The sequence below is a fragment of the Rhipicephalus sanguineus genome, chromosome 5, assembly GCF_013339695.2.
Source record: "Rhipicephalus sanguineus isolate Rsan-2018 chromosome 5, BIME_Rsan_1.4, whole genome shotgun sequence".
Classification (NCBI taxonomy): domain Eukaryota; kingdom Metazoa; phylum Arthropoda; class Arachnida; order Ixodida; family Ixodidae; genus Rhipicephalus; species Rhipicephalus sanguineus.
In genome coordinates this window covers 60516898-60537197 of record NC_051180.1, presented here as the reverse complement: position 1 = coordinate 60537197, position 20300 = coordinate 60516898, and the positions used below count along the sequence as shown (strand labels likewise).

The following is a 20300-nucleotide window of genomic DNA, read 5'->3' as shown; positions in this document are numbered from 1 at the left end:
ACACACACACACACACACACACACACACACACACACACACACACACACACACACACACACACACACACACACACACACACACACACACGCACGCACGCACGCACGCACGCACGCGCGCGCGCCCGCACGCACGCACGCACACACACCTAGCGAGAGTGTGTGCCTGTTTTGCGTTTTCTATTTTCCTTTGCTGGATGCCCTACAACCTAGGCCTACACTGCTATAACTAACGAGCTCAACGTGCAACTTTGATCCATACACGTTCTTTGCTTTGTGTTGACGTTGTTGTCCGCTGAGGACGCTCTAAATTATTTCAGTATCGAATCCTGGAATCTCACCGACGATTCACTAGCTACTTCGTTATTTCATTCATAACTATAAAAATATGAAATAATACAAGATGGAGGACGAATAGAAGAGAGCAGTGTTGTCCAAGGGGAAAAAGAAGGAAGGGCTAAAAAAATGGCCGCGTCGCCGTCCTTATAAACCATGCCCTCGTGAGAGATTTGTGAGTACTCTACATGCAAGTATGCACGCATATTAATAAAAAAAAATGTGCAGTTAACGGTTTTCATTTAATGCCTATATATATATATATATATATATATATATATATATATATATATATATATATATATATATATATATATATATATATATATATATATATATCATAATGTAATACGTTTTATAAGCATTATTCTTCAGTTAACGATAAAAGCAAAAGTATGGACATGTCGCTTGCACTTTCTTGCAGGGCTGCTATCTATACAGCTTCCTACATTGCGGTTATCTAATTTACAAAATTGCGGCGAACGAGAGGCGCACAATTCATTAAAACACACCACATGTTTACCTAATACAAAGCACTAATTTTTTTTAGATGGGCTTGTGTAAGGCTATAGGCCTTGACAACGGTGCTCTTGCAGACTCATAAAGAAAAATAGAAAACAAAGCACAAAACGAGAACAATCGAGTTGCGCAGATGTGCGGAAGTAGTGCGTGCATGTCGAGAAAAAAAAAGATAAAACCGGGGGAAAAAATGCGCTTTAGATAGTACCACGTGTCAGTAACACTTTAAGCATCGACAATTTCGGCTGCAGCGACGTTAGCGAAAGAATCAAATTACCTTATTTTATCAGCAAGCAGCTCCGGTAGTGAAAGTGGGTCACTCCCCACACAGCCGCGAAAGTAAATTAATATTTGCGGTTTTGCTGCTCTTGCGGAATGCAATATCAACACTCTCAACAACGAATAACCCTAACCCCCTCAGTCGGTGCGCAAACCTATATCTCGAAACGAAAGCGACCGTCGTGTAGTGTTCGGTACTAAACTAACCAGCTTTACCAACGTTAGCAGTATAATCCAGCGTTGTTAGAACGTGCTTCTTTAAAAATGGGTCAGTTTCTACAGTTTCTACTTTTCTTTTTATACAGCAGACCAAGTTAAACACGGATCTTGCGAGAGCCCGCGCACCGCCGCACACCATTGCTTGTTCTGCGGCAGCAGTAAACCTTAGTTTGGTCACCTCCGTGCCAGAGATTTGCCTGAGCTAATCCAATAATCTGAAAGGGGAACACGGTTATCTTTTCCCCGCATGAAACGCGCACTATCAACAGGTGTATATTTGTATGTATGCGGGTGTCGGTAAACCGCTGTAGCCCCCCGCTGTTTGCCCTTGGTTTTAAACAGCGACATTTGAGGTTGCGCGCACAAAGGTTATCCTTTCGGTTAGTCATATAATCCCTAAACGCGATAGCTTCATTTCTCCCAAGCAAGTGGACCTTGTTGGTGCTCGCGGTATTCGTTTACGCTTATACGGCTCTTGGGAAAATATTTGCTCTGCCATGACTCGCATTCGCGGAGGACATTGCAGCGCGTGCTGTTTGCTCCGCGCGTCGTAGGATTAGGTGCGAGCGCTCGTGGCCCCGGCGGATTCATCTCTTTTGAGTAAACATCCATCCCGAAAATCGGGAGATCATTATTTACGTAGAGATGATTCGAAGAAATTGACATGTACATACACTGAGCCCAGCTAGAGTTGGTCGCGTCTGAAAGCGAGAAAAAAAATTGCTAGCTCCTCTTAACACGAGAAATAGAAACATTTCAAATTGATCTAACGTGCCCCGTGACAGAAAGGTTAACAGAGATAAAAGTAAATTGAAAACCAACTTTGTTTGAACGATTCGAGAAATCCATACAAACTACTCGAGCCGCTGATAGCCGCTGGTAACTGTTCCAATACAAAAACAAACAAACATATATATCGACCAGACGCATGAGAGAAGAAATAATAGAGAAGGAAAGGCAGGGAGGTTAACCAGTATAGGACAACCGGTTTGCTACCCTACACATGGGGACAGGGTGGGGGAGATTAAAGATTGAGAGACGCATGCGTGCTCCGAAAGTATAGCGTCTAAACTAGAATCAGTAATTCACTAAGGAAGAGTTACGGCCCATCATTGGACAAGTGAAAAGTTTTACCAGCAATGTTAAAGGTTTCCAGTAAGTTTTATTTACACAAGTATGGCGCTCTAAATTATCCCGCCAAAGGATTCCAATAGCCGTTCATTGTACACATCGCTTAAGTTATAAGAAGCTTAATGTTAGCATTAATCGCCTGCCTATTGTTTCCACGTTGGAAGTACAACATGTTTGGGGACAGAGGACGTTCTTTTTTTTTTTTGCTGTGTATACATTTAGCTAAATGACGGATCTTATCATTTATTAAGGCCGTAAAAGCATTCAACGTGAAGATTCTTTCACGGGATGTTACAGGGCGGTGAACATAAGAAAATTGCAATACCCTTTTTTTTTTGTTCATTTCTTAAAGCGCGGTTCTGTAACTGCAGTAACTGCGTTAATTATTTCGGTTTATCTTTTATACGCCCGCTCTTATAACAGTATGCCAGATGACAATGAAATGAGCAAAAATATCAGTAACGAATGAATGCATGACAAAAATATTGTCGAGTGAAACAAGTTTCTTTTTTTTCTCTTGCAAGCAGGGTTATTTCGTTCTTTCCAATGCAAGTAGCAATCTAAAGTTCAGATGCATTATTAACCGAAAGTTTGCTGAAAATCTAACGTTATCGCAACAGGTTTTACTCCGCCGGAAACAAAAACAACTTTCGAGGACGGCATTGACTCGGGGTTCATGAAATTCTCGAAATTAGATTGCAATTCGACTGCGATTTGATAGCTTATACGTGGTCTAATCATCTTTTGGAAGCAAGCAATGCTGCTACTTGCGCTTTCGGGTTCTTATCGGAGTGGCGTAGTGTCTTTCTTCTAATCCTACCGCAAAACCATTTTACATATTGGACCCTCATCGCCATTTTGAACGCGTATTTATGTCATCATAACATGTTTGTTTTCACTTAAAATTTAACTTATTCGCTCTGGAAGGTGGCTTTTGCAGTGGTTTGCTTTACTTTCATCTTGTTTGTGGCGTAAAGACAAATACGGACGCCAGCGGAAAACAAATACGAAGATGGTTGCTTGTGCTACCACTCGCCTTGCTTGGCCGCTGACCACTCGAGCCGTTTCTCAATATTGAAAGCGTAAACGCCTAATGTGCCTGACGTTAATCGCGTACTATCAATTGGCGGAGGCGTGGGTAAGGCCATTCTCTCTTTCGTTTAACGCTGTAACTATATTTTCATTCATTAAGGAAAATATGGCGAAGTCATAGACGTGTGTCATTGCCACACGTCTGATAGGAAGGCGTTGTATCACTATGACAAACGAACAGCGATACGGGGCCGCATTTCCCCCGCTTTTCTTTCGTGCACATGCTCTCCTATTGGCCGGCCACACTCGCTAATGATATTTCCAGTCTCCGGATTGGCTAAAAGTTTCTCTAACAAACAATTCCAGCGTAAGAAGCTCTTGAAGTTTAATGTTTGACGGAAGCCTGTCTAATCGGGATGATACATGGGGGAGGTAAAAAGAACCCCGAGGCACTGCGCCGGCCGAAGTAAAAATTAAAACACACAGAAAAAGACGTTTCGGCTCCCACACGGGAGCCCTGATACAGACCACCCCGCGCACTCTCAACAGGAGCGATGGTAATCTGCCGCCAGTTTATGCGCGCTGCCTGCGTGACATATTCAAGCGTACATAAGGCGAACTGTTTGGCACGTGTTTTTCATTTCACCTGTGAACAAGGCTCCCGTGTGGGAGCCGAAACGTTTTTTTTCTGTGTGTTTTATTTCCACTTTGGTCGGCGCAGTGCCTCGGGGTTTTTTACCTTCACCATGTAAGAAACTCTTGTGAATTCGTGCCCGGATAGCCAATCAACAACTACAGCAGTGAAAGTAATGCATGTATAACCGGACGTTGGCACTGAAATACAATGGAAATAGATGGAACCATCTCCTTCCTAACCTCTTTTTCGTTCATCCGCAGACACGCCGATGGTGACGCTCCAGCTTAGCGGCAAGCTGAAGGACTCCGAGATCCAGGAAGGCCGGGAAGTGTACCTGGACTGCAAGATCGTGGCCAATCCGTACACAACGGACATCACCTGGCTGTTCGAGGGCCGCGAGCTCCCCGCCAACGCTTCGGCGGGCGTCATAGTCAGCACCCAGACCCTCGTGCTGCAACGTGTGCAGAGGGCTCAGCGAGGGAGGTACGCCTGCGCAGCCACAAATAAGGAAGGACGCGGTGTCAGCAACGACCTCTACCTGCGAGTCAAATGTAAGTTGCCTGGCTGCTTTTCGTTACTTTAGTAACATTCTTACTCGTCGGGAGGGACTTTATAGAAGCTTTTCAAATGGTAGCGAACCCACAAATGGTGATCTTCATTTTTTAAATTTATAATTGTATAGTTTTATTGATGAATAACCTTTTTTTTTTATTTTAGCGGGTATGATATTAATTTTTTTTGGTTGAATGAGTGAACTGATTTTATTTCTGGAAAACATACAGAAAAACGAAGCGAAGCTAAAGGCCATTCAGCCTGACGTGGCTTCGCTACGTGAAGTGTACAACATTTAAACGTCCAGCAAACAGTGCGACATGATATAGCAATTGTCAACATGTATGGAGCAGCAAAGAATAACTAAAACACGACTGCATGAAAATTTGCAACATAAGCTACATAGGCATACGAAATTCAGACATCGTGGCTGTTTCATGATATATAAAAAAAAAGAAATACAAGGGACACATAAAGGCAATCCTGTAGACATACACGCATTTATGCATACACACACCTCTACATACATACACACACTGTATATACATACATGTATATACATCTACTTACACATGCATATGGTACATAAAAGTGAGAAACAGGTTGGAGGAACCTGGCCTGTCATTCATAGGAGACATAATATTTACAGAAATCCATTCACAAGTAGATCCTTGATGTGACGTTTGAACTGAGTTAATGACATGTTAAAGTTTAATTGCTCACCAAAGCGATTTAGCAACAGTGGTGCACGATATCTAATTAGGGCTCTACCATACCCAGTCCTGGTAGCAGGAACGTAAATTCGTTGCCTACGCAGTGAGTATTTGTGCTTTCGTGTACTCTCATAGTGTGAAGCTTGTTTTTTATATATGTAAAGTAATAATTTGTATTCGTAGATCTGCCTTGCTTTGAGTATGCCGTGTTTTATAAATAGTGGACTGCTAGACATCTCCCTTGGGTTGCCATAATAATCTTCAAATAGACGGAGCACTTTTTTTCTGTAATACTATCTAATTTGTTTAAGTTATTCTCACTTGTATTGCCCCATACCAGGATGCTATAATTCAAGCGCGAGTAAAAAAAGAGCGTAGTATATCTTTTTCTAAGCCAAAGCGGTATAAGTGGGTTTAGTTTGAATATGCACCCAACAGTCTTGCTTAGTTCGGCTGCGAGACTATCGACATGGTTATTCCAGGACAAATTTTCTTGGAACCACTCTCCGAGAAACTCTTGTGATTTAACCTGCTCCAGCCTCTGGTTTTTGAACAAGATGTTCATGTCGTCCTTGTAAGGCTTATTGATGGGCTGGAATATGACGTACTTACTCTTAGATATATTAAGCATGAGCTTATTTTGATGAAGCCAAGTTTTCCAATTGCACTAAATAGTTATTTGCCTCAGCTTCAAGGTGCATGAGTGATCTACCTGTAAAAAATATGTTAGTATCATCTGCGTAGATAATAAATTTTGGGGAACGTGGAATGTCACACAGATCATTAATATAAGTTATAAATAGTAATGGTGCTAGGAGTGAGCCCTGCGGAACACCATTTCTTACAGTTTTCACTGGGGAAACAATGTTACCTATCTTTATGTACTGTTTTCTTTCGGAGAGATAATTTTTAATTAGTTTAGCTGTCACGCCCCTTACACCATAATCATGCAACTTGGACATTAGAATGTCATGTTTTACTGTATCAAAGGCCTTCTTCAAATCAGTGAAAAGACCTATGGTGTATGTTCTGTCTTCCATGTTCTTTAGTATCTCATCTTTGGTATGCAATAACGCCAATTCCGTAGACCTACATTTTTGGAACCCATACTGTGCTTGATTGATTATCTGGTGCTTTGAGAAAAAACACTCAAGTCTGGTGTGTATGACTCCTTCAAAAATTTTTGACAGTACCAGTAAAACAGATATCGGACGGTAGTTCGATAGTACATTCTTAGCATCTCCTTTGTGGATAAGGCAAACGCGGGCTACCTTTAGATCTGAAGGAAAAATGCCGGTTTCTAACATTGTGTTCATGATATATGAAAGAGGGTGTGAAATTAGTGATGCTATATATTTTATAGGGCTGGCTCTTATTTCGTCAACATCTGCAGCAACACTGTCACGTATTTTACTAATTAATCTTTCAACTTCACAAGGAGTGACGGGGGTAAGAAAGAGTGAGTGTGGTAGACGCTTTCTATCTGCTACAAGCGGATCTGTTACACCACAAGATGTATCTATGTATTCGCTAGCGTTAACAAAATATTCATTCATGGCTGATAGTGCTTCGACATCTGTCTTATTGTCTGCAAAAGCAGCGATATCAACACCACCTCTTTTATTACGCTCGGTTAAATTATTTACTTATTTAGCAAGTATGGCCGTATGATATGTAAAAAAAAACCCAGAGTTCAATTAAGCGACGCTTTCTACCGAAAATAACTACTCATTTTGAGCACCCTGCTTATGTAGCTGTAGCTTTCGGCGAATTCACCCCGTCTCCCTAAAAAAAGGTCGTGACTACGTGCTTGGATGCAGTCAAAACCGCCGATAACATAGCTTAACAGGTTCTACACCTAAATTAATAACTTGGAGGACGCTTAAGCTTCGCATTTAAGAGTGGAATACGATAGTGTAGTAAAGTGAAGCTTTGGGCTAGTTGGTTTTGCATTATGAAATAGTAACAGCGCGATAATCTACACGGGGACACACAAGAGAAGTAACACGTGTTGCTTATCGTGTGTGTCCTCGTGTGGAATATCGCGCTGTTACTATTTCACAACGATAGCGTAATCGGGCCCCGTTCGCATAACCTTCTGATTCGCTTGGCATGCTTCGTTTCTCAGTGGACACCTCAACCGTGCTGTGAGGGAAGGAACGTCTGTGAGCCTGACGTTGGCCGTTCTAACTTCGTGCGGGGTACCAACTGAAAGTACTGTTGTGAAGTGTCCACTAGGCCATAATTCAACTTGTTGCGAATTAGCGAAGTAGCCACTACGTGTCCACAAGACGATACGCGACCCTACGCCGCTGCGCACTTTGGTGATGTGGCTAAACATGATCATGATGAATTATGGCTGAGCGCTTTCTGGAGGGCTGCCCTTTAAACCACCCACTCGTTGCGCAATTCTCGTGGTGTGTTTTCCCCCTTTTATCCTTCTCTAGCATATCGAGCAACGTCTGTAATGACAAGCAACTTTAATTAGCAATTAACAATAAAATATCTAACGTATCATGCCTTTAAAGCTAGCTTCTTTACAGTAACGCTAGTTATGCAAAGAAGCCCACTCTTGCGATTCTCGTCGTTTACAACAGGCATGCGGATGCGCGCGCGTGTTCAAAAAAAAAGTTCGCCATGCAAATATACTTCAAGCTAGTGTTCATTAGCGCGCACAGCACCTGGTTCTTTCTTTTGACCCTATCAACGCTGCAACACATCATATGCAAAGCAATGCAAACATTTACGTGATGAAGTGTGAGATAATGACCAAGTTCCCGACGTCTTAGGGCGCTTCAGCCGTTTTCGCAAATGGGGCGCATGCAAGGACACGAATAATCTTCGCCTGTCTAACTTTACAAAATGTAGATGCTCTGCATATTTTCTTTGTTATGTTTCTTTACCCGCCATCGAAGATGGGCTACTTCATACTGCAAGGCAACGCCATCGATATTTTCATGCCGGGAAAAAGCACTAGGGGCCAAATAATTTATGCAAACGATTAAATCGCGAGGAATTCCGTTCAAGGACTGCTTTCAATTTCCCTTCGAGAGCCTCCCTTTACGGACAAAGTTGCAGTATATTTTTAATAATATACACAACGTCCTCCTCAATCTTTTTTTGTATGTATCTGTTCCGTGTGTAGCGCTTCGCGAAGGGTTTCTTACACAAACAAGAGTAAAACGTACGTTAGCTTTACTCTGAAAAAGCGTGATTATTCATGAGCGCCAGCTTTGTTTGCGGCCGCAGAAAGGGAACTTCTCGAGAAGCCTTTCCGCACAACAAAGTCGTTCTTTGTTCAGCAAAATACAGCCTGGAACAGAAGAAGTGTCAGGCCAATATATGCGTCGCCGACAATATCGCGGCGTCAAAAGCAGTGTCAACAGGGTCTCCACTTTCATTTTTTTTTCCACATCGCGATTCCGTCCCATTGCTACCGCACGAGCAAACCCTTCCACTCGGGCACTGTCATACACGCCGTATGAATGCATCTCTCGCCTCACCCCCATCTCGGCCCCATCCCACTCCGACATCCGCTGTGATGAAGGACTGACTACAAGGCTCACGGTCTCGCGTGGCGCAGTTTATTGAAAGCGCTCCTGGGGCTTTGCGCGGCGACTCGGCAAGCCAGCAGTCATCCAGCCGGCTCGCTTTGTATGCATGCGCTGGGAGCAAGCACTCCCAAGGGCGGAAGTGCTTCCAGCAGCACTAGCGGGGGCGCGTGGCTGTTAGAGGCAGTCGAAGCTGCGTTAAAGCCGGTCTCAAGCCTCGCAAACAGACAAAACAGACAGGCCCTCCATAATGACGGCTCCTCTCGCCAGGGCGTCCGATGACGAAGACTTGCGCCACGTATAGAATATATATATATATATATATATATATATATATATATATATATATATATATATATATATATATATATATATATATATATATATATATATATATATATATATATATATCGGCGAACTGATCCCGAGAGAGGAGAGAGAGAAGCCAGGGCCACCACTTCCCGCGTCATTTTTCAACAGATTTGCCATTCAAATTTCCTGTCTCTGTTCTTGAGAGCGCGCCCGAGTTTCTGCCTTGTTTCTTCATCTTCATTCCGCATTAGTTGGTTCTTCTTTTTTTTAGTCTCTCCTTTAGACTCTAATTTGGGCGCGCATTGTTTTACTTACTCTTTTTATCTGCTGCCTTTGTTTTGTATTGTCTCGGGAGCTGCCACTAAACCGGATGCCCATGGGTGCCGATGGTATTTGTTTTGTTTTTTTATTTCTTACTAGTCGTTCGACCATGCACTCCAGCCATGAGCCCTCGGCACTGCGGCGGGAGCATCGTGCACTTTCTCCCTTTAGTGCCGCTGGCGGCCTTGTTCCATAACGCGAAAAAGAGCTGCGGCACTGCGGCGTTCTCCGTATAACGGGAACGAAAAAAAAAACCTAAAAAGCAGTGGCGGAAGGAGCGCCAGGAAGAGGCAGCGCCGAATGGAGAACGGAGAGAGTGTTTGCCCGCGAAAGGATAGCGCGAAAGTGCGCGTGGACAAAAAGAGAAGGGGACAAAAAGGAAAAAACAAGCCAGGACATGGAAGCCTAGTACTGAACAAGCACCGCAGTTCTTTTTCTTCGGCTATTTCTCTTTTTTTATATCGAAGGAATGAAGGTTACGGCGATTTTATGGCCCCGTAAAAGTTAACGGTTTGCGTCACACTTGGTGAGGAGGATTCAAGGGTACGCGAGAAGTGCTCGGGGAAGCCGTTGCAAGAGGCGGGGCGTCGAAGCCGGCCCCGAAGCACGGAGGCGAAAGCGAAAGAGAAGTAAGCGCGAGTGCCGCGAACACGCGAACGGCTACGGCGTCGCGCTCATCTCGAAGATGGCATATCGAGACGCTCGATGGGAGACAGGGACTGGAAGAAGGAAAGCACGAGGGCTACGACGAAAAGCGGACGCAGAAGAGGCAGTAAGGCGCGACGCTGTCGCGAGAGGGAACGAAGAAACGAAAGGCTTTCTGCGAGCGAAAAGCGATAGAAACAAAAATCAGACGAGGATGTTTGGAAAAGCGGCAACGGGCACCTTTCCTGCCTCAGCTTCAATCTTTGATAACGGGGTGTCGAGACGCAGCGAGCGGGTTTCGCGACGAGCAAGGTCTCCCCCTACCCCCCCCCCCTCTCCCCCTCAACAGCCGCATCTAGGCGCCTCAGCTGCTACGCGTTATCCGAAGCGACGGTTCCTTTCGTCAGCAGCGCCCTTGCGGTGGGGAGCTCCACGTGGCGATGGGTATGCCTGCGCTCGTCGCACACGAGTGTCCCGTTGGGACGCAAACATGGAAATATGCTACACTTGCGTCGATCTATATAGGAGGGCCTCCAGGACTCACCGAAACCAGCACTGCTAGCCTGAACCTTCATTTTTGATGTCCTTGCTTCACGTGCATGCCAAGGCTCGTTTACTACGCTCCTTTCTTGATCTTTATCTCAGTCCATATCTTCTTCTGCGTGTTTCAGGGTCGTTCCCAGCAGCGGGAATCTGGCCTATATAATGTACACCTCCCAGATTTTTTTTTTCTTTTTTTCATCCTTCCTTTCTTTCTTTATGCACGCTTTCTCAATCCACGCGATTCTCACGTCCGCGTTCTCCTCCTTCCTCTTTTCTCTCTCCCTCTCTCTTCTTTGTGATCTTCGTCGAGTGTAGCTTTATTTTATGCCTTCCTTTTCTTCTCCCAGGCGGGACATCGCCTACGCTATAGCCGCCTTCTGGGCAGAAACCAGCGCCAGCTCTCCTCCCAAGTGTGTTCCCAACCGTTCACGTCCAGCGTTCCTTTGTCTCTGCAGCCAGTTCGAGATAGGCAGGGGAAAAAAAAATTCATACTCATATCGGGCCCAGCTTCGTGACCGGAGTCCAGTTCGTTGCAGCGAAAACCCGATGTTATGGCTCACATTTTTTAATTTTTTTAGGGAATCTTTAACGCGCAGCGCGAACAAAAACGAAGAAGCGAATAAAAGTCGTCCGTCCCATCTTTTCTTCTTTTCCTGCATCAGCGCCGCTTCGCAAGGAAAAAAGTGCTGTCCGTTATTATTTTTACGGGTCCTATGGGCGCCTGTTCTGGAGCACGCATGAATTGATCATTGCCTCCTTGTTTAATGGTGCCGTTCGCTTTCGGGCGACCGGCTGGAATGGCTGAGCGCAGCAAAAGAAGCAAAAAAAAGCTTGCGCTTCCGTTTACTTCTTTCTTTACTGTTTGTCTGCTCGGTGTTGTTCCCTGGTGTACTTGATTGAAATGAGGCATCGTTTCTGAAATCGTCCATGAAGCGAATTCTCCGAGACATGGGCAGCCACCGCCGCCCGTCTGCTAGCGTTAGTTCCCAAGCACGTTTCCTTTTCTGCGCTTATTTTGTTTCCCTTTATTTTTCTCTCTCGTTATGGAGGTTCTTCGGCAGTTAACGCATCGACGTGCTCGCTACTGCAATATTTCTTTTCTCTTTGCCCGCACGTGTCCGATAAAAGAAATTTCTCGTACTCGCCTCGGACTCCCATTTATAGGCAAGCTTCGGTAATGTCAATAGAAATACTTCGTGCTAAAATTACCGAAGCCTTTTTTTTGTTTTTTTTTTTCTTCTTTTCTGCTTTAACTTTTATTTAAGTACGATTCGTTCATTCTTTGTCGAAGAAATGTACATACTCTCTTTCGCATTTCTCTCAGAAGACATCGATACTGCCGTATATTTTAAAACTTAAGCAAAGTTAAAGTTTTATTATCTTCTATAGCGCAGACTTGTATCACCCGTATAGAACTTACAGCTGTATTACTTTCTTTTTCAATTTCCGTCGCTATAAAAAATGTGTTTTTTTATGCTTCACTAAGCAAGCTCAGCAGAAATAAAAATATTTTTTTGCTCAAGCAGGACTTTGGTTTGGGCGAGCGCACGTTGTCTTATGTCTCTGTCCGTTTCATCTTTTCCTCTTTTTTACTGCTGTTCCCCGAAAGAAAAAATATATATCCGTGCTTAATGTGTAACGCTATATTTATACGCTGCTGCATTCTTATTCTTTGAAAAACCCTGTAATTATTTGTCCTCCATGTATATAGTAAGAGTTTCAAAAAATGGAAGTTACATTAAAAGGCGCGAGCTTTAATGATATAACTAAAAGGAGTGGCTGATGCGCTAGTTATCGGTGCTCATTCCCCCTATTAATATTAGTACCCGTACACTCCCTATCTTTTCTCCTACGTTTTGTTCCTTAGTTTAGCTTCACCTCGTATGTCTCCTTACGAGGTTTATTTCGTTCTCTCTGTCTTTTCGAGTCACCGTACATTATGCTATCCCTCAAAGGAGGAAAAAGAAACGCTATTGTACGAATTGCGATTTTAGCTCGGAGCCGCCTGACCATAGCAACCCACACACAGACACAAACACACATAGACGCACATATAAACACACGCATACACGCGCGCACACCCTTATCGGTCTTGTTCACCTTTCAATGCTCTTAAACTTCAATTAGGCTGTTGCCAGATGCAGCCATGTAAGAGTAAAGCCCTATCACAGTTTCTTCGGGCCAATCAATCAGTGTCCCTGACCGTGAACTTATCGATAACACCGCGAGACAGATAAGTTAACTCATTTTTGGGGAAAAAAAAGAACGAACCAGAAGCGTTACTCAAGTTTTCCTGCTTCGTTTTTTTTTTTTTTTTTGTGGCCTCTTTTCAGAACATTGACTGCCAAGAGTGCCACAATTCTATATAAAAAGTGAGGCATTATTTTTTTTTTTTTGCTACTTATTGAACTTCGAGGAATAATCTGTCACGGTATTTCCTCGCCCCAATGTATCATGCGCCACCGAAAGGTAACGAAATTTTTAGCAATTGCAGTAGTTTAAAGAGCACCGGCGTACGACCTGACATATAAGTTCCATATCTATAGCTAGCTCATGAACAAGCGTATCGTGATAAAAGAAGTGCATTTAAATGTTTAAACACGGGAGGAAAGAAAGCCTATGTCGTGAACAATAAAGCAGGCCGAGCCCCTTTTTCTTTCTATCTCTTGCAAAACTGTTATCACAATCGCGCCTCTATCATTCTTTGTTCAATTCAATTAAAGCTCCACATTCGAGAGCTCGCAATTTTATCGTAGCACGGTGAAGCTTATCACGCCTTACACAGCATCAATATTCCTGTGTCGCTGAATCTCAAAAGCGTTCCGGTTCAGCCATACTCGACTCTAAAAAAAAAAATTTGACTTTCTATTCGAAACGCGATTAACATGGGGCAAATAAAAAAAAAGCTGAAAGGGAGCGTGCACCCATAATAAAGTGCACTTTTTTTTTTCTACTGGCCTCGCTAAACGCCTTCACTGCCAACAAAAGGGTTTTTCACAAAGTTTCTTTCTTTTTTGAGTACGGAAAATATTGAAGCCGATTATTTGTTTCTTAAAATGTTACCATGACAACAAAAGCAATGCCTTCTCTTCTCTTCTGCTTTCACTTCCGCCTTCACTTGGGCTTCCAGCGTTATATCCCGTCTGATTTATATGCGCCAAACACTCCATAACTTTGTAGTCCGAATCTTTAAATTATTTGCGCATTATTGGTTCCTGATATTTTTATCATTTAACCTTCCCGACATCGGTCTTCTCACTTCCGCGAGTCTCTATTTATTTATTTTTTCCTATTATTTATCTTACACGCAACTCGCAAGCGGTAATACGCGGTGAGGTCTAACTTTTTTCGAATTCCGGAAAAGCAAAATCCCGCACGAAGCGACGGGTGCGACGTGCGAGATTGTTTATTTATAGTTTCGTATTATACTTTTCTTTGTTCACGCGTTTGTTTTGCTTGTGTTTTGCGTAAAAATATTTATTGTAACTGTATGGCGTTGTATGTTCTTTGTACGTGGATACGACGAGTCGAAAAAAAAAAGGAATTGAGCAGCAACTATCAGTAATATTCTTAAACCGCCTTATGTGACCCACTTGCATTGCTACTTAACTGTTTAGTTACCGTCTTTGCCTCCGCAGAAGAACTGCCACTACCATAAGCGACTATACACGCGCTATCCGCATACCCGCTCCGCACGTGGCGGGACACCTGCCGCCCGCAAACGGAGGAGGAAAAAACCGGAACGACGCCAATCGTCGCTCACGGAATACCGGTTTTTCCTCCTCCGTTTGCCGGCGGCAGGTGTCCCGCCACGTGCGGAGCGGGTGTGCGGATAGCGCGTGTGTAGACCTACTCCATGTTTGTAAACAGCGGTAGGCGCCGTCGACATACTGAGGCGCTTGTAGCGACGTCACGGCGCGTAGGCTCCGCCCAGCCCAAAGCTCGCTACCGCCCTCTATGATCACGTGACAACTGGCACAGCAGCTGCAAAGCTGCCTCCGAGCACCGCGCGTCGGGGCGCCTCCCGCGTGTTTACAAGGGACGGCCGGGCGGCCGCGACAGAGGAAGTTTTCGTGGCTCCAACAAGGACTCTGAAATGAATATATAAAAACTATGTTGACGTGCAATTCTGCCTCTGACGACCTCACCATAACATCAGGTATCTTGACGCCACGAATGTGACTGATTCGCAAAATGCCATCGACGTTGCTGTAGTCTAGGTCACACTTGTACATTTTAATTAACTAATGCAAAAACGGACCTCTTAGCCCCGCAAGACGCGCTTTGCTGGTGTATGGAAATGCGCGGAGTAACATATCACGAACAGGTCAATAATCCTCGGTAATTCCTCGCACATAAACAAATTTGCCGTGTTAGTTACTCATACAAACGTTAAGGGCGGTCTCGGTGATACTTTAATCGGCGATGCAGCTGCGATAACGCATTAAACAATTGAAGTAAGTCTGAAAGTCGAGCTAGTTGGTACATATTCATCTTGACAAGCCTTTTGCGCAAACTAGGACAGGGACACAGTGGGAGGGAACAACACCAGCACTGTGTCCCTGTCCTAGTTTGCGCAAAAAGCTTCTCAAGATGAGTATTAAACAATTACTACATGTGGGGCTGCTACATATCTGTCAGGTTCGCCAACCGCGTGTCGCGGCTCTACCCGGACGCTGAAGTCGAGACCGCGAAGGCCTACAGCCCGTAAACAGACTCGGAACATTTCACGCTTGCAGTTCGCCTGTGGAGTATGACAGACAAGGAAAAATGTCTTAATGTGTATCGCAGCCAGAACAGCCGTGTCCAATGCATATGTGTTGCGTGTGTCATCGCAGACGCACATAATTTGGAAAAGTGAAGCCGTAGTTGTGCTTTCGATCGCTGCTGCATTAATGAACCGAGCCACACATTTAATTCACGCGAATACTACAAAATCCTTTTGACCCCTCTGACTTCCACATCGTTCAACTTGATGAATTCTCCGCATATTACAAAGCTACCACACCGCTTAAGTAGGTAAACATGCTTCCAACGGCTCCACAAAAGGCTATGCCAAGAAATGCTGTGTGGGACAATACAAGGGCACACTTTTGACAAAGCTAATCATTTTCGTAAGGTAAAACGAGCCCCACAAACCGCTCATATTTTGTCACGTAACCTATTAGCCGGCATCGCAGACAAGTTCTCGTGTTTAACAGCTGCGGCCAATTTCTTGCGATGGTCCTCTTTAAAAAAAAAATAAAGTGGACAGAAGGTTATCCGCCTCTGTTGTGCATTCCTGCGTAACTAGCCGCAACGCAGCTCATCGGCACACCGTTTTTTCTTCGTTAGACTACGGCAAACAGCGCACGCACTAGCGAAAACACGGCAGCAACTGCGGCAGGCACAGCGGCTTTTGCCTACCGCGCGAAACTAAACGCCCGACGACAGCGCCACCGCATTTTCGTGACGTATGTCCGGTGGAATTCGTCTATAGTCCCTAAAGCTTCCCTCGCTGAAGCGGCCGCGTTTCCTCACGCCAGTGTTTTCTCGAGTTACGCCAGGTCGGTTGCTTAAGGAGTTAGCTGCTAGCCTAATACCACTGTCACACGGGGCAACTTAAGTGCACTTTGAGGGAGTGCACTTCGCCGCTAGTGTCATTCGCACGCTGTCACACGCGAACGCTTAGTGCCAATCGCTGCAAAGTGCACTTGCCCGCTAGTGTGTTTTGCAAACTCACTTCGCAGCGGCGGAGTGTCTAGCCTCGGCCGCAGTGGGTCGAGAATAAATGAGCCATTATCCGAAGATGGGTTCATAGCATTTCTTAAACTATCACTATCGTTATTAGGAGTCTTCTTGTGCATTAAAACGTACTATATACCACAAAAACTACTTTGCTATTCTTAGTCTCAGGCAGTTTACGGCCCCGGCTGCCAGGGGCATACCCAGAACAACCTGTGCAATGGCCGCAGCCGCCGTGTTTGTACGTAAAGTTTATTTTAAGGACTGTTTATAGCTATAACACATTACTACTTGAGAAACGTTGCCTAGAATAACAAATATGTGTTGCGTTACTTAAATACCCATCGCCATTACTATCATTTCCAAAGTACACTTCCCTTTCTCGTGTAGCAGCGCGCCACGAAAGTGACATTCTGGGGGCGTAAGTGCACTCGCTCAAAATGACACTAAATTTGCCAGTGTGACCGGGGTATTACTTCGTATAACATTTAAATTTGTTGCTATTGAAGTCATTGCTTCACCCTTACGGTGAAACTGACTTCTTTGGTGTACTGATTTTTTTTTCGCAATATGCGTAAAATCTCGCAATATGCGTAAACCCAGGCCCTTCAACTTTTCTGGTTTTGTTCTAACGTTCGAGAGATCTGCCTCAAGCCATGGGTGCCGAAAGTTGGGAAAGGGACATCAATTAAATAAATACAGGCATACCTGTTTAATGAAACAAACTACTGGATCAACGAATTAGTGGACTCTCCGAATTTTTATCTAACGGGCAAAGGTATCTGGAACAACCGGTATTAGCTGGGCCTCCCTAAGCGCCCTCTACTTGACAATCTTCGTACCACCGCGCAGCCACAAAAGGACGGAGGTTTCTACCCTACATACAAAGCTGCCGGGAATATAGGACTAAGGAAGCGTTAAAAGGTTTTGAAATGGAGATCCCCAGACAGAGATAAGAGTGCGTGTCAGGGCCACCCAAGCCCGAAGTCTTTGAACAGAAACATCCGCCAGACAGAACAGTATATCTTATCATGGATGTTGCCATGACGACTATCTTCGCAACAATCTTTAATGATATCCCCCTTTAAAAGAGGGCGGCGACACGCAGCCGGCTAGCCTGCTTCATTTAGTAATACTTTATTGCCTCTAATAAAGTACAACATTTGGTTGTCTCTTCCTGTTCTATTCTGCCTTCATTCAAGTCTTCGTTTTTATAAAATGCAGTCGCTTAGGCCTGTAACGACTGCGTTTCTCTTTCCAGCTGCTTCTTTTCTTAACATTTCAAACGTTTACTACCAAGACGGCTGTCCAGTTAATACTTCCATGCACTATGAATCGCAGCCCCTCTGAAATGCGGAAGCTTTACGCTGTTCTTGTTTATCTTAGCCTTGCATTGCATGCGCTTAACCATTCCCGCACTTTTCTTTCCCCCCTTGTGCTATGCCCTTCTACGTACTACACTACGCACTGCACTCTATTTTCGTTGCAGAGCTCTCCGTGTTTTCGTTGCAGTGATCGCAGCCGATGCGTATGCTTCGGCAGCTACCGAGCATCCGAATAATGAACGCGGAACGAAACGAAATTCGGCACGTGTGCTTTGTCGGAGAGGATTAGGCATGCGAATAATGCAATCCGCGCGTACGTTCTGAAAAAGTCAGCGAGCCGTGAGCCGCAGACGTGTTAGAGAAAAAATGAGAGTGGGCAGTATTCTCGACGTGATAACTTTTTCGAACACGCGCGCTCGGTAAATCTAGCCGCGCTGATTCATTAACGTTACTTCTCTATACAAAGCCTGGTGAAAGTGTGGGAGTGAGATGTGAATTTTTTTTTTATTTGAGCACTTGATTAATCAAAGAGGACCATATAGTTTAAGCTTTTGTAGCGAAGAAAAGTGAACTCTGGTATAAACGGCATCGCTAGTGGCATGAGCTTATAGTAGCATAGAAAAGTCAACTACGTCATCATTGTAGCAGAGGCACAAATGTCATTTCAGAGAGGGAGAGACGGAACTTTATTGTGTGTCCTTGCTGGGGTCACGGGAGGTGAAGCGTTGAAGCATCGGGAATTACGGTTCGTCATCCTCTCAAAAGCGGTAGGCGCATTGCGTAGGCCGAATATCATCACAGTAAGTTCAAATATTTCGTCGAGTGTGGCAAACATTGTTTTAGGTCGAATAAGATTCTACCTTAGTGATTTGCGATATTCAATTGGGAAAAAAGCAACGCTTGCTGCAGACAGTCGAGGGCATCCTTGCTGCGCAGCAACGGGCAAGCTTACTTGTTTGTGATACTGTTCAGACGTTTCTCGCTGGCGTGGAATGGGCATGTAGTCGGGGTGCAGTGGGATTTTATTACAATGATGCGCGTGCAAGCGGGCAATAGTCAGGGATCTTAGACAAAGTGCAGCAACCATCAGCTCATACTCGTCGCGATGTCGCTGTTCGCCGCTAAAATTTCTCGTTTATTTGGAACAAGCCAACATGTTCAGTGGTGGCGTCATTGTGGTCATGCCACGGATGGACACGACTACCACTTCGCAAATACACCAGTAGGTTAGATTTTGGGCTCTTTTCATGAAACTTCCCATTTGCGCTTATCTCTGACGCACTGAACACGCTGTCCTTTATTTCGTGTCCACTCTGTTTCCATAAAATATGCGTGGTTACATTTCAGGCTGATCCCAATAAATCTAGATTAAATGTATCTGGGGCAGTTCTGATTATACCATCACATTACTTTCTCAAGGGGGTCTTCGGATCTGTCATCTTTCGATGACTTAGTTTGTTTCCTTGTCCGCTCACCCTTCAGTTTAATCACTGTTTAGTGAACCACTATTTTGTACTACGTGGACCAGTATTCTTAAACAAGAACGAATCTTAATTTGGTCTGACTGCCCCGACTGCCATCGGGTGTTTTGCACGCCCTTGTCAAAAAAGAAAACAGGTGTTTTACTCAAACGCCTGTTTGAGGAGCCGGAGAAAGGGGGGGGGGAGGCTGCAAGGCTTTGGCAGATATTGTGTACTCTGACCGACCGGACATGGTCGCCCGCGGTCGCGCACTCCGTATCTTTAGAGGGGATCAATCGACGGCTCGTATCATTGTACGTGTCGTGCTCTCATCTAAATACTTGCGTAGAAGTCATAGAATAGACAGCACTCTATAGCAGCGGCCGCGTTTAAGGGTGTGAGTAGCTAGCCTTACAAAACTGGAAGCCTCACTTCGTACAACAGTCAAAGTTATTGCTATCGCATTCATTGCTTCGTTCTTGCGACGAAACTGTGACTTTTTTGCGAGTTAGTTATCGCGACTACCTGCTAGCGCCGATTATTCAATCTCACAAATTATGCGTTTTGAATTAATCAATGGGGGCGAGCTTTCGCTTACTTTATGGCGGTCTGCTACCTCCGTGGCGTCCGATAGTAATGAAGCTGTCCACCTTGCAGATGCACCCGTGTGCAAGACGCACCAGAAGTGGGTGTACGGAGCGTCCAAGCAAGAGACGGTGTCGGTGCGATGCGAGCTGGACGCCGACCCCACCGAGACAACGTTCCGGTGGGTGTTCAACAGCTCGTCATCCGGTCGGCGCAGAGACCTGCCCACGCAAGACGTCTCTTCGAGCGGCTCCCGGAGCACATTGGCGTTCTCCGTGCGCTCGGACGAAGACTACGGAACGCTCCTCTGCTGGGGCACAAACTCCGTAGGCATACAGCGGGACCCCTGCGCCTTCTCGATCGTGCCTGCTGGTGAGTGCGAAAAGCCTGTATGCGCAAAGTAACAATCACGCAAGGAA

At 44.8% G+C, this 20300-nt stretch overlaps 1 protein-coding gene across 3 annotated transcripts in view; it reads left to right on the top strand.

The window, feature by feature from the left end:
- Positions 1 to 20300, top strand: part of LOC119393700 (protein turtle homolog B) — a 337896-nt gene that overhangs the window by 284789 nt on the left and 32807 nt on the right. For all 3 annotated transcript variants that reach the window (XM_049416323.1, XM_037660827.2, XM_037660826.2), the window contains exons 6-7: positions 4411 to 4701; positions 19954 to 20253. In XM_049416323.1, the coding sequence (XP_049272280.1) occupies positions 4411 to 4701; positions 19954 to 20253 (591 nt within the window). The remainder of the gene's footprint in view (positions 1 to 4410; positions 4702 to 19953; positions 20254 to 20300) is intronic.